The sequence below is a fragment of the Barbus barbus genome, assembly GCF_936440315.1.
Source record: "Barbus barbus genome assembly, chromosome: 46".
NCBI lineage: Eukaryota > Metazoa > Chordata > Actinopteri > Cypriniformes > Cyprinidae > Barbus > Barbus barbus.
In genome coordinates, this window is record NC_136724.1 from 17,850,386 (window position 1) to 17,871,490 (window position 21,105).

Consider the following 21,105-nt stretch of genomic DNA (forward strand, 5'->3'; position numbering starts at 1 on the left):
TCGTGCTCTGTCTGGCCTCTGGAGCTTGCCAGCAAGCCTCATTACGCTCAAGCTATCTGCGCTAACCAACAGGAGGTCTTAGGTTGAAGGTTGATATGTATTTGTCAGCCCTGTTACACCTGTCAAAGTCCCTCCCACTTCATTAATAAGAGCGGGCATGAAGATCTCGGATCTGCCACAGCTTTTGGACTCTCAGGCTGATGGGTACAGATTCTCATTCCTCTGTGTTAAATAATGAAACAGGTTTATGTTGGGATGTGGTGCAGCAGAAGACATTGTGAAAGACACGTCGTGACCACATCTTCCCCAAACAGGAAGGTTCATCTGACAGGTCACTGAAGCATGCAGGGGGTAATTTTAAAAATTCAGCAGGCCCTTAGTTATTTTAAAGTAAAGAAATATGACATTTAAAAAGAAATGAAAGTTGTTTTGGAGCTTTTAGGCTTAATATTATGCAAAACATCAATATAATGTCCCTGTTTTCTGGTTAATATATGACAGGAATTGCAATGTTAGATTTGTTAATGAACAGTCTTATAAGTCAGAGACTGGCAACTAATGTTTTGATGTTCAAAAAAACAGTATGAAAGATTCATTCAAATCTGACTAATTTTTTTCAGGTTCAACTCATTGATCTAGTATCTATGGAAAATTAAAACCTTAATAATTTTACAGTAGGGAAATATTTAAAGAGTTTCAAAAAAGTCATTAATAGTTTACATTAAAAATGTAAAATTCTGTCAACATTTGTTTTGATGCTTTCAAGCTTAAAGGTATATAAAACATTTATAAAAATGATCATAAAAGTATTAAATGTGCAATGTAAGTAAATTTTTGACAAAATCGGCAATGTCGAATGATTCGATCCAGTCACAGTGGTTCTTGAATACATGGAAAATGAAAATTATGAGTGAATAATTTGGTCTTTTTCTCACTTAACACACAACTGTATGGCATCAAAATACTTAGCGCTCAGGTTGTTTGGAACACTTTTATTACATTTTTATGGTGGTTTTACATGCTTTATGAGCATTACAAGCTTTATTCTCCATTCATTGTTAAAAGTTAAGAGTCATACGTGTCTGAAACAACATGAGTGTGAATAAAAACTATTCCTTTAATTTACATGTAAAAGAAAAAAGCATGCAAGGGAGGTTTGTTTTTGTGGAAACTTTAAAATGTAGCTTCTTGGTTGCTGCATGCACATGTTTTTTCCAGAGTGTCCTGCCTGTCACCAATAGTGTGATAGACAGCAAGAGAAAGACAGAGAAATGCAGATAAAAAGACAGTGGCACTAAGAAAACTCACTGCATTTATTTTTCTGCTGTGGTGTGTACAGGCTTGTCTGAGCCATCGTAAATACCCCCGGCACTCCTGCACACACCCCAGGCAGTGTGCCTGATTGTCTGTCAGCCATTGTTGGAGAGGGCTTACACAGTTGAGACATCTCATTTACACTCCCTGCCATCACATTCAGCCACATGAAATGTGATGTCATTTTTTTTTTGGTAGGTGACAGAGCTTATGAGGGCTCCTGCGTGGGAGGAACCAGCTGGCAGAGGGGGAAAACGATGGCCTTTTTCCAAGAGCAGTAAGAGTATTGATTTGACCTTCATCTTTAAATACCAAACATTGAGGTTTTGGTCTAATGGGCTCTGTTGTGTTGGTTTACTTTGCGTCCCCATGCCTGTGATATGACTTACACGGTCAGGTGAACGTGGCGGAACGTTGCCGCAGCAGGGCACTAAAGTGACTTTGACCGTCTATCTATCTATCTATCTATCTATCTATCTATCTATCTATCTATCTATCTATCTATCTATCTATCTATCTATCTATCTATCTATCTATCTATCTATCTATCTATCTATCTATCCAAACTGACCCCATACAGGAACTATCACATTTTTTCCTATATCTATCTATCTATCTATCTATCTATCTATCTATCTATCTATCTATCTATCTATCTATCTATCTATCTATCTATCTATCTATCTATCTATCTATCTATCTATCTATCTATCTATCTATCTATCTATCCAAACTGACCCCATACAGGAACTATCACATTTTTTCCTCTATCTATCTATCTATCTATCTATCTATCTATCTATCTATCTATCTATCTATCTATCTATCTATCTATCTATCTATCTATCTATCTATCTATCTATCTATCTATCTATCTATCCAAACTTAATGCTGACAATAATAACTGGTACGTTCTACACAATTTACAACTAAAGTTCTCCAGCAAACGCACTCACGCACGCCTACTTTTGACGCCCCCTTCATCCAGCTCGCTGTGGCCAGAGAGTGCAGTTCACGCCAGTGTGGGATCCTCCTGGAAGCAGGCGCGCTCTTTCCTCTCTAGCTCAGCTCTCCAGCGCAGCCACCGGCTCACCAGCCCAAGTTTACGCACAGGGATGCGGGCGCGTGGAGCCGCCTGAAAATGGCTCTCTTTAGGATTTACTCCTTTCTTGCTCCTTTTCATTTATTGGTGTTGTGTCAAGCCTTGAGGAATTATCCGGATAATGAAGGTAAGGCATACAATCGCTGTCATGTTTGTGCGCTTTGGATGTTCTTGGATTTCGTTGGACTCGATCAATGAATCATAAATGAATCAAGGCGAATTCATGTACATTCGTTTCTCTCCCGGGGCAATCGTATTGAAATCGGATGATTAAAAGATAGGATATGCCTTGGAGTTAGAAAATATTAATATAAGCAATCGTTAAAATTCAGGATTCTCATGATCTCTTATGAGTAACAAAAACAAGAATGCTAGCGGAGCGACATTTGATGAATGATCTAATAATTTGACTTCACATTGCTGAGTTGGAAGGATTAAAAACAAGGATTTGTGTATGATCCAAACTTAATCTAATGTCGCCCAAAAATTTATTTTTAGGATTTAGGACTAGTTAGTTTGTTTTGAAAAACCATCCTGGGGTGCGTTTCCCAAAAGCATCATTAGCTAACTATGGTGGCAAGTCCTTGAACTCTATTGGTAGTTGCTTTTGGGAAACGCACCCCTGAGCGGTTGTCACAGGTGATGCAGCCGTATGGATTATATAAATGGATATGCACAAATAATGTTTAATAGAAAAGAAAAGTGTCAGTACTTTTAAGACAATTCAGATTAAATAAAGCAGTATTTACTATATGTTGTGGTTTGGTGTGTTTAGCATTGCCAGGGATGGTTTGGACAGGCAATGCCGTGAACAATGACATATGGATGTGAGACACTCATTTGCTTAATTAAACAATTAATTAGGCTGCTCCCACAGATACTAGTATTCTAACCCACCCAGACCTATATATCACATACTTCGACCCTTGAGAGCGATCTAACTTCTTTGAAACTGCCACGAGACAAGTTGCTTTTTGAGTGAGGGAAGTGAATAAGAAATAGGTTTCTTTAATTTTCAAGTGAACCAGTGATATTTATAGACATTTGCAGTTTAAAATTCCATGTTGTCAACTTAAACAGCTAGATATCAGGCTTTTTCAGACTATATGTTCAAATATGCAGGATGTCAGTTGAAAACAACAGTCCACACTGACTTATTTCACTCCGAGCCTTCACAAATCAAACAATAAATTAACCTCACTGGATTAAAATGGGTTTACTTCGCATTGTTATGAGATTAGGATTAAGCCACCCATTGTGCTGTTGTCAGAAGGAAGGTTCAATGGTGGATTTAATACACATTTAGGTGGAATCTATCAGATAGGATTTTGTGCAGAGCATTTAGACATGATGTCTTTGGCTGACTGGAGGCTTTGGGAAATTAAAAAAACACTTTGCAGGGCTTTGACAGTGGGAGTTGGGGTGCTTTATTGACATTAGCACATCTCAATAATTACATTTAAGTATATATTTGAGTTTTACATTGGGTTATCATTTGTGCTGGTGTAAATTGCAGTTGTTATAGAGGTATGCACTACCTCAAATCCCCAGCTGGTGGTATCCCTGAGGTGATTTTATATGGTTCTGTGAATGTTTGTCTTGTGAGCAGATGCACATCTGTGTTCATTTCAATGAACTGTTGATTAACTTCTTGTACTGGATTGTCTTGTAAGCATTTCTACATTAAGGATGGAAGACATGTCCCATATCAACATATGCTTGATATCTGTCTTCTGGCCAAACTAAAACACATCAGCACATATTTAATGTTAATGACTACATTGGTTTTCCATTCAGGGTCCAAATGACTGGCTCCTCAGCACATTTTCTGTTTTTGGAAGACATTACTGCAGTGCTTGGATATTTACACCCCTCTGGAGATAATAAAGACCAAGATGTTGCAGAAACATTTTTAAAGTCAATAAAAAAGCTTAATTCACACAAGCTCAAAACTTGAACCGTGGTAAAAAAAAAAAACTAATCTATTACAGTGGTTCTTGACTAGCTGGTTAAAGACAAAAAAATGAGTCCTAATTATATAACTGAGCATAATTTGGATAGAAAAATAAACAGTCACTTGGTGTTAGCCAAATTAGATAGATGAGAAACATCTGAATTATTGGCAACAGCAGCGTGAAACCATCAAAATAGACATTTGCAACCCAAATATGTGAATAGTTTTGCTTCTTATTAGGCTTAGGCAGTTTATGGTGATATTAATAGACATTATTACATACACAGGAAACAATTTTGATGCATTGTTGGGCGACTTAAAAATCTGGATCTCCAAACCAGTTGAGAACCAGTGATCTAGGGTTGTTTAACTATAAATTTAAAGCATAGGTACCTGTGTCAACCTTTTACACCATATAAAGGTCTTTTCATTATTAATAAGTGCCTTCTGTTGCCCTCTTGTTTTTCTAGTTAGCGCTAAGGTCCCCCTTATTAGCTCGTCCTTTGTGCACGTTCTTACTGCATTTAGTGACGGTTTCTCGTCTGCTTTTGTTTCCCTTCCCGGCACTCTGGCAGGGAAATTAGCATGAGAAAACACACTTTTTTATGTTCAATTCAGCTGTGCTCGGAGGCTCTGTTTTGCTCTCGTTCTTTCACTTTCCCTCTCACCATCTCTTAGCTACTGACTTAGAGAGAAGCCTGAATTTGCATCTCTCTTGTTTGCGGGTTGTCTGAGGAAGTCTGTTGATTAGTCTAACCTGTGGCCTTCTTTTTGTTTTCCGAGGGTATTGGTTATTTTTCCCCTTCTAGTTGGTAGAAAGAAGGTTTTATACATGAATAGTTCAAGTGCTCGACTGGTTTTTACTTTACTTAAGATACATTTACAGATCTTAATTAGTCGTGACCGTGCTGCTGTTTTATACTTGCCATGCAGTTCATTATTGAACATTTCGGTTTAAGAAACTGTTGGAAACTTGGATCTAGCATTACAAAATCAAATTTTGCATGGTCATATGACTTTTAATGGACCATATATGATGTCCAACAGATGTATTTACTGATGTAAAGCTCAGAGACAAAACACGTGGAAACGCGTGCCTGTGGTGAAATTTCTGTAAAATGATGTTATGTTGCTTTTTGAACATTTTGAGAAACTAAGTAGCGCTAAAAACAAGTTCAGATGGATATTAATCTGGTAGCATTTTGTTACAGTGATTGTTGTATCATAGTAGAAAATAGCCTGTGAGTGTTGCTAAAAGGTCAACTCTAACATGAGAATAATGCATTTGCTGAATAACCATGCCTTTTTAGCTTGCTTTTACAACACTTCAAGCTTTTTTTGTTTCACGGGGCTCTGTCTCTATCTATCCACATTGCAAGTGCAATGCTGTACCAGGTGAGCATCCAAGCAAGTTTACTACATCAGAAAAGCCATATGTACATACTGTAGGTGGAAATCCCAGGGCTGAGGTGGGGGGTGCAGGACCCCCCCCCCCCCCCCCCCCCCCCACCACCAAACTGAGGGTTGTCCCCCATAAAAATATGATTATAAACCATGCTGTGTGCTATAAACAACATTGTTTTATATTTTAAATAATTGTGTAAGTAAAAAACACAAACTGGGAAAAATGTGTTTCAAGTTTAGAATCATTTTGAGTCTCCTCCTCCCTCGGCTCACAGTGCTTTGTCCAAATGCCTGATTTCATCTTATACATCACCTACACACTCAAAAGTCCGGTGAGAGAGAACAAAGTCCATACTCAATAGTTATGGAACTCCAGTAAGTGAGGCTGTCAAGGCTATTTTATTCACTTAAACATCTGATGAAGTGATTATCTTCTCTTTAATACAGATGATGCTAATGCATTTTTTCATAATTTTTCGTTATGTTAGCAATAATAACGTTACCTGCTTGATGGGAAGGGTTGCCAGGTTTTCACAACAAATCCTGCCCAATTGCTACTTAAAATTAGCCGGGGTCTAAAATACACGTTATTGGGGTCGCCTCAACCCGTGGACATGAAAAACAACCCGCAGCAGGAGTGGTAAAGTTGCACAATTCCACGGGAAAACTACAGACTTGGCAACACTGTGATGGATAGTAGTGTCTATAACGGACACGAGCGCTGTCACGGTGCGACCACAATTGCCTGAAAAGAATTCTATTCTATTATTCAATAATCTGCCCAGGTGAAAAGGAATTAAAATGGTTGCTGTTTCACTGTCTCCAGTGTTTATTTCAGCTTGAAATGGCAGTGAATTGTATAGTAGAGTTGTGCAGTAGAGACACGTATTTCCAGTGAGCCTAGGTTGATTGATTCAGTTGAATGAGTCAACTCAAATTCCCAGAGATGATTTTATATATGTAACTATGAGTCACAACCATTAACATGAGAGCTATTACTTTTTCTCTCTCCTGCTGCTCTGAATGGCACACCTTAGACCTTATCGCCCCTGGCTGCATCCAGACTCCTGTGGATCAGACAGCTCATGCAGTAGAACGAGTCTCGATGCCTGTGGCATTTCAGGATAGAGGCACATGAGTGCTTTGGATTGTGGCCGGAAAGCTGGCTGCGTTCCATTGGGTGAAACACCATGTGATTCTCCTGAATGAGATGATTCATTATTGCCCTATTTACCTTTTAATTGAGAATATCAGTGTCATATTGCATCTCACTGTGTTCATAGCTGAGCTGATGGAAAGTAGAAATGTGATCTTGATATAATCATCCTCAGCTTAGATCTGTACAAAATCCTTTCATTATTTATTCACTCTTATGTCATTCCAAACCTGTTTATCTTTGTGGAACATAAAAGAGGATGTTTTGAAAAATGTTTTAACTGCTTGCCTTTGCAATGAAAGTCAAAGGAGCCCAAAACCCCCAACTGGACCCTACTGACTTTCATTAAAAGCACTGAGACATTTATCAGATTCTCTAGAATTTGATTCCATGTTCAATTTCACTCAGATTTGTACCTTTTCCTTGTCAGTAAAAGGAAGATGATCAACTTACATCCCACCTTTCCATCAAGGGTCAAAGGCCGTTGTGTTTTATCAGCTGAACTTTTGTCTGTGGGCTTAGCGCTTTTGCATTTATGATATTTCGGTTCTGGTAAGGTAATGAGACTTAATTAAAACAGATCCCTTGTATGTTCATGCTTGCTCACGTGGACAAAACCCTTTTAGCCACCAACAGCTTTGTTCTGTCATTATTGTGAGGCCCACTTCTTCACCTTCATTAACATGCTCCCTACTGTCTGTACCTAATACTCGGCCTTAATGTTTTCTAATGTCTGAGACGGTGTGAATTCTGTTGTGCATATCTCATTAACAGCACTACGCTTATTACTGATGGCCTGCTCTCCTGGGGATTTGAAGCTTGTGCACTATGATTCCTGGGAGGTTTTATTGGATTGGACCCCTGCATTTTGTTAATGCAAGGCTTAATTGCTTAGAGACTCATTCCGAATTTGAAAATGGCTGCATATTTCATGCATATTACGACATGCTTTTTTCCTTTGATTGAAGTTAAATAAGTATGTTAAAATAAATTACAATTGTTTTATGAAATTTGCTCATGTGGGAATTGAACCAAAAACTAACCCAAAGTATTAAACTTTGGTGCATAACTTGAACCGCAAATTTATTTTAATATATTTTTTTTTTGATAGACAAACTGTATGTTTCAGCTCCAGCAAGCATCTTACTCATAAGTGGTGTTCTGAGAAACTAATCAGCCTTAATTATAAAGAGCCGTTATGAACCACAAGCTCAAAGGTGATGTCATCGTCTTCTGGTGCGTCCCAGTTTAATCTCTCTAATTATGACTTGTGCTGTTGTGTTGTTGTAACCTGTTTCATGCCCTCTTGGGATTTCATGTCCAGCACTGGTGTAGTTTTATTGCTGTTGTGCATCTCCACATACACACCCAGACTCATTGATGCGGCAGGTGTGGTCCGAGCCATGTCTGTGCTTCTAATGAGGCATCCCAAGAGTGTCTTCCCTGCTGTCTTCCACTAACTAACACACGGGTCACCATTTCATGTCATGTCTGGCAGCAGCCTGTTTACACCTCTCATCATTAAACAGACCTTGGCATGGCCAGTCAGTTGTGCCTGACACACATTACACACATTATTAGGTTGTGAAATGGCCCTTGTTCATTGTAATTCACATGCTGATGTGCTTCCTGTCTAACGGTCATGTCATTTTTTTTCTAAGTTAAAACATATATGTACACTCTTAGTAGGATCTTACCCAAAACCAGCTGTACTTTGCAGCTCTTTGACACTTCATGTGATGCATTTAGATAATAATTTATCAGTACATGGATACATTATTACATTTCTTCCTTTTTACTTGACGCTTCCTACTGTGAGTGTCCATTCTTCCTTCACTGAGTGGGTGGAGCAAAGTTTATCTCAGCAAAGCCTGTTTGTCAATATGATTCTGTAGTTCTCTGCTATTTGTCCGAGTGATAACAGTGATTGTGTGGTGATTTCTGTCTTGGTTGAGTTTTATCTCTCTCATGCTGTGGTCTGGAGCTTGGCACGGTTCCTATGGCTTCAGCGTGAAGATCCTGATCTGTAGATTATGACATTCCGTCAGCAAAATGTTCATTGTGCAAAAAAAAAAAAAAAAAACCCCACCAAGAAGGGAAACAAGGTTACAATAAAAGTCTAGCATGAAATACTTTATCAATAAATATAAAAAATATACAGTAGAAATAATGCCAGGAAATCTCAGTTATTGTTAGAAATAACCAGAAGTAAAGAAGTCCTTTGTGTACTTTTTCATCTTATTACATAATATTACTTGTTGTTATAATTTGTTTTTATTTAAAGCTGCATTCCGTAAGTTTTGCCTCTTTGTCGCCATCTCTGTTTGAAAACCTGGAATTGCAGCTCTGAGGCTATAAATGATGCGTCACCTGCAGGATCCTCACATGCGATAGCTTAGTAGCTGGGACAACTTCTTTGTTTACAGACGTGACGTAATAACATGGCTCGAATTGCCAATGAAAACTTACCCGTACCATTCGTACCAATTAGAAAACATTATTACAAGCTAATTGTTGTGAATCGTGCTAAAGTATAGGGATTTCGGATCATTTTTAACCCAAAAAAGTTGCAGACTTCAGCTTTAAAGTGTTTATTTTATTTAATTTACATTTTTTATTTAGCTAATTTTAAATGAGACATAAATGTGACAGGAGTTTGAAGACGTATAGCCTATCTTCTATTTGTCGTAACTGAATATTTCCCAGTAAAGACAAAATGATTGCTGCCTTTGTGAGCTATTGAAAATATTCCACTTTGCTCTTCTAAAGTCGCAATTACAAGTTTGTCGTGTTCAAGTGTGGAAAGAATAGGAATCATGAAGTACACCAGGTTCATTCTTGCCATTTTCTTGAGGGAATCTTATTAAAGCCAAAATTTATTGAAATTAGAATCAACACTGGTATCAAAATTGTTTTACTGTTTCCCTGTTGTAATTACAATTTAAGAGGCCATTCATGTCCAATTTCCAACAAGGAAACTCGTATTTACAATAATTCCGACAGCATTTGAAGACCGGATAAAAGCAAAAAAAAAAAAAAAAAACACTGGCGTGTTTAGACCCATCCAGATAACTTAAGTTGTGTGGATGCACATATATATGTCTGCTTTGAAAATACCAAAACATCTTCATTCATACGTGTTAAACAGGTTTGTCAGTGGACATTAGAAGATCACTCATGGGTGTCAAGCTGTATCTGGATGGCTGTTCTTTTGGGCATTGAGTCAGATGAGTATGATGGTTCTGCCGGACAGGCTGGTTCTCTGCGGCAGGTCTCATCAATCTGTTGAGGCAGAATAGAGGCTCTTTTACCACCTCCCAGTAGAGCAAACCTCTGACTCCCCACCAGCAGTGACTGACAGGAACTGCTGACTGCATTTCAAATACACCCCACCACTTCTGCCAAGATGTCTGCACGATAGCAATCTCTTACAATAGATATGCTTTCCGTGCTTGGAGTGGATGCTCTGGAAACCGACATATCAGTCTTTGCAGGCTTTGTGTTTTGTGCTTCAGTAACCCCAGAATCCTTTTCTTTGAACCATACAAGAATTTTTACAAATGTGGAAGACTTATGAGACTTAAAGGTGAAATGTAGTTTCTTTTGCTGGTGTTAAAATACTTTTCTGTCTTAATATTCAGAGAAAGCTAGAATTGCCGGAAAGAGTAAAAACGATAGCTGTGTCGGAAATCACGTACTGGGGTTCAGAGGAAAACTTTTTGTAAACTGTCATCATTTTTGAAATTATATGTATATGGTGAGAAATTATATATGGTGAGAAAAGAGATTACACGCTACACCTCGAAAGAGATTAAACTAGTGAGAATACTCTTCTTAAATATATATATATATATATATATATATATATATATATATATATATATATATTTATGTATATGCAAATCAAGTAGATTTTAAACTTTTTAATGCCAAATAGTCCTGAATCTTGCCAGAATATACATGTTCAGAGTTAAGAATAGTATCCTCGTAGATTGATCTACCTCTTACGTAAAGGATACTTGAGAAGAACCTGACAGTGGCTATGCATGAGCAAGAATGACCCCATTGTCCTTTTCGGTTCCCTGAGGATATATCCAGCTGCTTATCTATCCTTTCCCCCTCTCTTTCTTGACCTACCCTTCTCCTTTTTCCATTTTTAATTTTTTGCTCCCCTGTTTACATTGGAGGTGATTGCTGACCACTGCAGTCTTCCCTGTGTGTAATGGTTAATCTCATCTATTGGACTGAGTTGGCAAGCTCTCTCAGTCCCCCCGAGGGATTCCAGCATTTGCCACATCCACAGTTGCACGACTTGGAGCTAATGATGAAGAAAAGTCCCCATGCTCTACGCTAACCAGCTGTTTTAGTAAACATCACATATATTGGCCTGGTCCTGTACAAGACTGTAACCATATAAATTTAATTGGCTATATACAACCACTATTAGAGTGGATGCTTCACCTGCATTGCCTATAAAGGTATATGACCCTGGCCTTGTAATAGTGACAGAAAAGTGAATTTAAAAGTGAACATAATTTTGAATTCTGTAGTACCTAAATGGATTTTAGTTAGGAAATCTTGTAATAATATTGTGTGGTACTGTCATGCTTTTTGGTGAGACTGATTATATTCTTCCTTAAGGACCATAGAAACACCAGCTTTGTGAAAAAACTCTCTTTTTCTTTGACAGGTAGAATAAAAGGATCTTTCACCTTTTGGATGACAAAGAATTGAAAGACTTTCTATGTGTTTGAACAAGGAATATGGAGCGAGAACTAGACTCCTTAAACATTTGAGTTTCTGTGACATTTGGTTGCATAAGCTTGTCAGCTTTCTAAGGTTAGTTAGGTAATACTAACATAGATGGGTTTGACATTGCAAAAATGGCTTGTGATAGTTTTGTTAGCATCAGTAAGTATGGTTATATTACAAACCAATCATGTTTTGCCATGTATGCCATTATTTTTTCTAGCAAAAGTGTTTAAAGGGCTCTTTACTGCTAAGTGCTAAGATCTGATAATGTTCATGCTGGTTCATGCTGGTTTATACTGGTTAGTCCCTGTTTGGTACTTGTCTTACTGAAAGACCAGCAATTATGTTTACTTGTAAAACATTGTCAGTAAAGCTGGTTGCACCTGATCTTGCAGGTGCAACTGGTTGACCAAGTGGTCTTGCTGGTTAAAATAGTATTGTTCAGAGAGTCAACATAGACAGTCTTGCTGGTTTAGAAGTTTGAGCACATTAGTTGTTTGTGATTTAAGCAGCCCTGTGTCCAAAACACAACATGCCAGTCTTTTCATCAGGGACTGTATAGTAGTTGTTTAAAAAATGCTTGCTGAGCCAAAACCGATGTCTCAGGTGGAACACATTTTGCCTTGCTGCGAGTTAAATGTTACCTGCTGTTTGTATTAATGGGCTGTGCGAGGCCTGTGGCTGTATTCATTTGTTTGTTTTATTAAATGTGTCTTTGAAAGGCCGAGCAGAATGATTTCCAGATCGTTTGGACTGATATATTGGCCTGTCTGATTTTACCCCCTCACCAGAAAACAGCCACACGAGCACCAGTGGTTAATGGCATCGTAATCTGTATTTGGTTAAGAAGCAATATCCTGCTTTGACTCTACATATGGTTTTCTCTTTGAGTGTCAAGTCATCAAATTTACCCAATTGCTCTGTATATGACCCATAAAACCAAACATAATCCATGTTTCCACATCAACCAACCATCAAAGCGCGATTTAAAAATGCACACTGTTTGCATGTCACACAAACCCATTGGCAGTCAGTTTTAATTAGAATTTGGTTCCAGATGGTCTTTGATTTTCCCATTTTCCTTTTTTTTTAAATTGTCACAAAAGGGCACGCACATGTGCCAGGAGAGGGAGAGGTTGATATTCAGCGTGAAAGAGGAGGAACATCTGAGGTTTGGATGTGATTAAGAATTAATCACCCTGGTTGCCAGGGATGTAATTGGTTTGGAACGGGGCTCAGAGTGGGAAGTTCAGGGCTCCGACCATTGGGAGATTGAAAGACTGTTATAAATAGCACCATCAACCTCTGAAAATATTGATGTGAGAACAGATTTCAAAAAGACTGCGTGAGGAGCTGCGAATCACATGTTTTGTAATGGTCATGACTGAATATCTAACCCCATCTGGCTTTAGATTACTGCGCCTGGTTGTAGAAGTTGTTGAGGTTTAGAATGATAAAATAAATCCGCTGTATATGTCATGTACCATCTAAATAAAATTGGAGTGAATAACCTTGAATGCAAAGTGTTGATTAGGCTGTTACAAGTGATTCTGACATTTCTAGAGCTCCGCTGTCTATATTTTATTCAGAAAGACTGTAGCCTTGAATGATTCATGCTTTACATGACATCATGCTGTGTAAAAACCCCATTGTTGTTTATGAAAAATTTGAACGAACTATAAAAATATGGTGTTCTCTGCTAGCACTATGACTTTGATTAACTCTGTATTTCTGTCCTTTTCATTCTTTTACAGTTACTCTACTCGACTCTATGTCCGCCCCAGGTGATCTGGGTTGGGAAGCGTATCCACCCGAGGGGGTAAGTACCTGTGAAAGTCTGCACAGCCGAAATACATCAGTCAACTCAAAAAACAACGATTAAGATCTCTGTGCTTGTGAAAGTTGCCCTGGGCATTTCTCACAGTACCTTCGCCAAAGATTTTACCAGAAAGCAGTTCGATATGGAAGCCACTGTCACAGGTTTTGGGATAAGTGCAAATTCTTTCCTTACAAAAAGGTATTTAAGCTTTTTTTAAGTTTCAACATCCAATAAGAAGAATTTACAGAATAACAAAATTAATTCAACCTAGACAATGCACTCTGGGTAACTAAAGTGTTTTTTCTAGTGTTCTTGATGTGAAGCTGTTGTTTTAGCTATCTGTAAGGCCTATAAAGTTTGTCTTTGCAAATATGTTTTTTTAATTTACAGTTTCTTTGACATTTCAGTTATATTTTAATTTTACTTTTGATTTTATAAATATTTAACTGTTACTTCATCCCCAACCAGTGCTGTTACAACCCAGATTTAAAGTGCAGTGCTTGATCTTTACTTGATCTTTCTAACCCTAAAAATGCTCACAGCTCCCCTTTGTGAACATACAGGCTGTGACTCTTCAGAGTTTCCTGTGGGGGGGTCGTAGGAAAGTCAAATTTCGAACAACTTTGCCAACCCGCTGAGAAACGATTCTCTGTCTCCTCTGTGGGAGCTGGTTCTCATCCCACGCTTTCGTTTCATTCATTCAAATCCATTTTCACAAGATGATGATGGATTGCAATAGTGGCCTTGACACAAGCAGTCATGCTCAGATTCACGAGTGCCTGTAAAGAGAAATATCTCATTTTTTTGTGTGGTGCTTATAAAGCAGGGGAAACGTCCAAGGTTTGGCATGTCCAGCAGTATGCGTACTACACGTCTGAAATGAAAGATTTGAAAGATTTACGTTGTTACTTTTTGTGCCTTTATTTTTAACCCACAAACTTACTGATGTCAATGCCAAACCAACAAACCAAATTATTTTTCATGGTTTTTGCCTTTTACGTTTTAACAATTGAAGTTTCCAAAGCACAATTATACAATTTTCTTTGCATCAACAATGAGTTGATTTATGCGTGAACAAAACAACTGAGACTGTTCAGTTCATAACTTTGAGCTGATTGCCTGTCAGATGCACTTTCCTCTTGATGACAGTTAAATGAAGCCTTTTCTCGTAAAGTGCCCATCATGCGTCTGTCAAAATCTTTTAGAAACCACTGTAAGAGCCTAGAAAGTACAGAACCAAAGTACAGAGTGCAATTACCAAAGCATTGAGCGATGTATTTCTCGTTGTACTGATCGACTTTTTGTTTGTTTGTCAGTGGGAGGAGATCAGTGTTATGGACGAGAGGAACATTCCTATGAGGACGTACCAGGTGTGCAATGTAATGGAAGCCAATCAGAACAACTGGTTGCGCACTGGACTGATCCAGCGAGAAGGTGCTCAACGTGTCTACGTGGAGATCAAATTCACTCTGCGTGACTGCAACAGCCTTCCGGGAGTCCCTGGAACCTGTAAGGAGACGTTTAACGTGTACTACCATGAATCCAGCAATGCCGTTGCCGCACCTTTGCGGCACATTCGAGAAAGCCAATATGTCAAGATTGACACTATAGCGGCTGACGAGAGCTTTACACAGACGGACGTTGGGGATCGTGTCATGAAGTTGAATACGGAAGTGCGAGACATCAGTGGTCTCAGTAAGCGGGGTTTGTACTTGGCGTTTCAAGACTTGGGTTCTTGCATTGCTCTGGTGTCGGTGAGAGTCTTTTATAAGCGCTGTCCTCTGGCGGTGCTCAATCTGGCCCGGTTCCCGGATACGGTGACGGGTGGCGATTCAGCGCTGGTGGAAGTGCGCGGCACTTGTGTGGAGGATGCAGAAGAGCTCGAGGCACCACGGATGTTTTGCAGTGCTGACGGAGGTTGGCTGGTGCCCATCGGCCGCTGTGTGTGCCGGCCAGGCTTTGAGGAAGTAGATGGACACTGCCAACGTAAGTATTATTGCTTTTACGGTCTCAAATGATTGTTTTAGAAAATATCAACATTTTTGTGGCTAACTGGGTAACGTGCTCTTGATCTATAGCGGTCCACTTTGAAATGAATAGTATGACCACAATAGTGGTTTTACATTGCAAAAGTATCCAAATCCACAGCTTCTTTATAGGTTCTTTCTGCTTGTGTTAGCATTACACTATTTGTTGCGTAACAGAAACTAGAGGTTATGCACTTAGAAACTGTGTGTTAAACGTTTTTTCTTGACTCAAAGACAAAGTTCAAGAGTGCTTTAAAGCAATCTAATTATTGGATGGAAGAGATTAAGATGGATTATTGTTAGATTATTAAAATGTGACTGCTTCGCCAGATCCTACAGTTGAACAATAGATAAGGATGGGTAGGTAAGTGGATGAATAGAGGAGTGGTTGTGTTAGTAGATATAGTTTAGCTATAAATGTAGGAGTGGAGATAAGATGGAAGGGTAGGTGGCTAGATAGATAGATAGATTGATGAGTAGATGATAGATGGGTAGGTGGCTAGATAGAGGTGCCTAGATAGATGACTAGATGGGTAGATATATTTCAGCTATAGACATGCAGGTAGATGAATAGATAGATGGATAGCTCAATATAGAACGGTCCAGAAGTGGCATTTGATTCACATCTTATTGCTCTGTAGTTATTTTTTTTGCTACCATTATTATTTAATGAATCAGGGAGTGTTTTGCACTTTGGCATCTTTTATACTTCCAAACAAAATATCCATTAAAAGGAGAAAATGCTAAGTAAAACCTTACAAATTAAGCTATCCCCCTGAGAAAGGTAGACTGCAAACTTTATTATCGCATGTGCATGGTAACGGGTTTAAACTCAGGTCTTCACTGTTCTTTTCATCTCAGAAGGTGCTAATGGCTTCATTAATGTAGCTTGCTTTTTTTTGCCAAGATGAGGGTTGCACTGTAATTATTATTATTATTACTTTGCTTTTGCTTCTCTCTTCGCCTTTGGTTTTTGAAAGCCCTGTCGCCCCTCAGCCTCTGTTCGAGGAACTTGCTCATATGCCACCCCAGGACTGAGAAGGCTGCAGCTTTTAAATATTCATTCAGCCATTCTGGACTGTTTTCTTGTGGGTGGAAGTGTAGATCAGGAAGGAGGGGGGTTTGTACAGGGAACATTTGAGTGGCATGACTAGGAAGTAGACTGGAGAGATGGGGGTGGGATATTCATCACAACCAGTTCAGTGCTCTTTGGTTTGCATCACGGCTGATAGAGTCCTACAGCTCATGTCAATGATTGTATCTGTTAATTGGGCTGTTAGCAATAGGCGCAAGTCAGGTTTGATAACCCTTCTTGACTGTGTGTGTTTGAGATTGTGGTGGGAAAGAGAGAAACAGAAAGTTAGGGCTTGATATATTCAAGGGCCTTTTAAAAAAATGGCTAATAACGTTTAGCTTCACTTGTGATAGTTTTCCAAGCAGAGGAAAACATTTTAAAATTATATACATGCAAAAAGCTAATTTTTACTAGCATATAGATAATCTCAAAGCTACTGGACACGCAAAAAATATGCAAAACTCCAGATTTGAGAGTCTATATACTGTCTTAGTCAATTGTATTTTTGGTTTTTGCATGCAGCCTGTGAAGACATCACATTAGAATGTATTGTCATACATTGTCACCTCGATACTCTCTATTCAGATAACTTCATCTTTTTAAACTCCCTCAGGAGTAATATCATTTGCTGTAGCACAGTAGATTCAGCTCAGTGCCGCAAGAAACATTCAGCACCAATGGAAAAAGGGGAGCACTTTGCAGCCAATCATTACCGAGAGTGATCGAGACTGGGCTGTAACTCAAAAATAACCTCAAAATAAAAGATTTACCAACTGCAATAAGAAATTGGTTAATTCATACAAGCCTGGTAAGCTGACAAAACATTCATTTCTCTCTGGCTCCAACGGCTCCTTCAGAAACAGGGCAATGCCATGCGAAATGACTGAAAGTGAAACAGCTCGTGGTCTGTTTTCACCTTGCGGTCTCGCTGTGGGTTCTGGAAGTGCTTGCTGATGCTGGCTTTCTCCACTTTTCGTGCTGCGAGGGCTTTTATATTTACTGAAAACAGCATTAGTAGTAGGACAGAAGTATTACATCTAAATTTAGGCTGGTGTTTAAAAAACATTTGTCTTTTTTCCCCCCTTCTCTTTCCCATTCTTTCTTCCTTTTCTTAATTTGTTCCCCCTACCTTTCTCTTTTTGTTTGTTCTTTTCATCTCGTGGATTCTTTCTAAATCTTCCAACAGCGCCTCGGTCTAGCCCACTTACCGCTCAATGCCGACCCACAAGGCCATATAGAAAGACAGTGAAAAATGGAGGGAGACGGCTAAGATACGTCTTCTCCCACAACCTCGGCTCAGTGAACTGCCTCTTATATTTATCTCTTCCATTCTTATCTTTTCATCTTATTGTGGCAGCTCTCGAACACTCTCCAACAGAAACTCCCTCCCATCCATTTTGGTTAAACATTTTCCACTGCCGTCCATAGATTCATCCTTTTTTCTCTTTTGTTTCATTCTCCATGCCCTCTCTTAACAATCCGTGAAAGTATGTTGTAAACTCTGATAAAAAAAACAAAAAAAAAACCCTCTTGTATCAAGTCCTTTCACCGGGGCTGTTCATTCTTATCCGTATCTCTCAGCGTAGAGCACTTCGGTGTACAATCAAGCGCTTTTGTTGGATGTAAATGGTCTTTGAGTGGATTGGTGGTGCACACCAGCTTCTGAGTTTGGGTCTGGCATGAGGTCTAACCCGATGGCCCCCCGACTGTTAGTATGCCAGCTGGAGATGGGCACTCTCTTCTGTCTCCTGAGGGGTATTTTCTACAACGCTAAGCTCACACGGTTGTGGCTGAATGGAGTGTTTTTCATTGGGGCATGAGCGGCAGAAATGAGCTCTTTGTGACAGTAATCTCGCTGTGAGGAGCTCTGGAGTGTCTTCCTCCATAGGATTTGAGCTGAGAAACTGGGTCATGGGATTGTCAGCACCTCAATGGAGATTCACAGTGGAGGCGGCTTTAGGAGATGAGCGTGTGTGTGTGCTCCAAAACCAAATTTTGGAGTGTAGATTGGAGAGGTTAACACGGTTAAGAGACCTGAGCTTTCCACACACTGCTGCTGTTCGTCTTTATAGGGGCTCTAGTAATCACGTACTTAGACGTTTAGTTCGATTTCCACATCTGTAATCCTCACCACGTGATGCTCGCCTGCCGGGGGACAGCATGATGCTGGAATTGCAGGAGTTTATCTTCGGCCAGTGATTTTGTACCACGGACACAGTCGCCATTCAGCTCACCCACATAAACCTTCTCTGCAGCTATTGTTGGCTAAAGGGTGAATGGGTATTAGGAAATGGGGAAATTTTAGTCGTTTTGCCTTTAATGGACAGGACCGTTTAGAGCAGTGGTTCTCTACCTTTTTGATTATCCACAATAATATTTGCAAGCCCCATGGCAGTTTAAGGATTTAAAAAATATATTTTTTTACTCATAATTTCTACCTAATGATATATTTTAGAACTTAGCATAACTTTAAACATATTTTTTAAACATAAAATATTCTTTTTAAATTTCCCATGGAGATTTTAGTAATTTTCATGATTTTTCCAGGTCCAGAAATTACATTTTTAAAATTAAGCTATATGAAGAAATATATATTACACAACCACAAATTTGGGCTAAGTAAGATAAAAAAAAAAATGTATACACTTTTATTCAGCAAGGACACATTAAATTGATTAAAAGTGTCAAAAGTGATTTAAAATGCTGTTCTTTTGAACATTCTCTTTAAAAAAGATTTCTGAAAAAAGTGGCATATTCAGCTTTGCCATCACAGAAGTACATTACATTTTAAAATAAATTCTAAAAAAAAACTGTTCTTCTAGTTCTTTTAAATTGTAATAATATTTCACAATCAAATAAATACAGCCTTAGTGAGCATGTCTTCTTTTAAAAAACTTGAAAATTCCACATTTTTGACCTGTAGTGTATTATGTTATAGTATATATAATATATTAAATCATATTATACATTGAAGAAGGGACCCTTGAGACATTTATATTTATACATCATCATCTGGTTAAAAAACAAACAAAAAAACACCCTGCTGTATTTAGTTGGTGCTGCCAGTGAATCCGACCAAACATGCCTGTGGATATTTAGGTCCCATAACACATGAAGCGTGATATACCGTTTCTGCGCTGTAGACATACACATACATACTGAATCATTTAACGTCACTGGTACATGCTGATAGCCCCTACAGCTCAGTGAACTGTGAAGCTGCCTGTTCAACATTCAGCCCAACTCAGTGACCTGAGCTGTTTTCTTCACCCATATGCTTTTGAGCTCTCTGCATAGCATATTGCTAGCTGCTCATTGCCAGTTTGGAAGTGTGTGTATGAGCTGCATCGAGTGCAAGTTTTTCTTCCAACGGAGAAGCTTTTATTGGCGAAGACAGCTTCAGACATCTGCAATAGCCATTTCATTTACCCTTGATAATATTATTTCTGGAACAAATTTTTAAAGGAGAAGAAGATGCTCATGTGTAGCTACACTGCCAGCCAGTTTGGATGCACTCGACTTTATGCACAAGAATTTACATTTCTCATGATCTTTAAAACCAAATGCTTAAATGCTTAAAATTAGTTTTGTGGACAAAATCTAAATTGTGCCTGCATATAAAATTAAACCTTCACAAAATATTTTTAATGTAAAAATATTTATTTATAATAATTGTTTTTAAATTAAATTATTTTAATGGCTATGCAGAACCGTATTTCATTTTAGTTTAATCATTACTTTGAACTGTGTAAAAATTATAAATATTTATGCTGTTTTTATTAGTGGCATCTAGTCTAAAACGTCTAACCGTCTCAGCCCTCTATCATACTGTCTACTACATGTCATCTACCCATTTCTATACCTCCAGCTGCTGTTCAGATCAATAGCACTTTAGTAGCCGATAGTAAACAACATGGAATAACCTGTCAGTGGATGGCAAAGTGCCAATCTGCAATTTAGGCTCATGGTCCAACTGTCATAACACAGACGATTCATGATACTTGTTTTCTTTCGCGTGCAGTTGTCTCTAAGGAAACTGTAGAACATGTTCGAGTTTCAGATTGCTGGCATGCTGAGATCTGGGCAGAGTAAAATATAAATGACGCCCAAATCAAACACTGATGGGAAAGCAAGTGATGGTATCGCTAATTGACAATTACATAGCGCACAGGCTTAATTTCCTTTGATGATGTCTTCATAGGTTTAAGGGCTGTGGAGTTTTGAAATTTGTGCATTTCTTTGTCAGAAAGCAGTTAAACCGAGACCGTTGTGAGCTCTTCTGGGGAACGTCAGGATGGCTACCAGATGTAGCCGGTGGGTTTTTTTTTCGTCTGGCTGCTGGGTCTTGGGTGTGGACCCCTGTAGGAAAGACAAACGCAGGAATAGAGTCTCCACAGCCAAAGCATCAAAGACTCGGAGCGCCATCAATTATACAGGGACATTGACAGCTTACAGAACTCAAAAATTTCATCTAGAGAGTTTAGCACATCGTTGAATGTGCC

The 21,105-nt window shown here is 38.8% G+C and overlaps 1 protein-coding gene across 1 annotated transcript in view; it reads left to right on the forward strand.

Moving 5' to 3' along the window:
• The first annotated feature begins 2,333 nt into the window (after positions 1-2,333).
• The window catches only part of LOC306864967 (ephrin type-A receptor 3-like), a 62,705-nt gene continuing 43,933 nt past the window's right edge, over positions 2,334-21,105 (forward strand). The window contains exons 1-3 of the mRNA XM_079409289.1: positions 2,334-2,543; positions 13,437-13,501; positions 14,818-15,487. Of these exons, the coding sequence (XP_079265415.1) occupies positions 2,456-2,543; positions 13,437-13,501; positions 14,818-15,487 (823 nt within the window). The 5' untranslated portion in view covers positions 2,334-2,455. The remainder of the gene's footprint in view (positions 2,544-13,436; positions 13,502-14,817; positions 15,488-21,105) is intronic.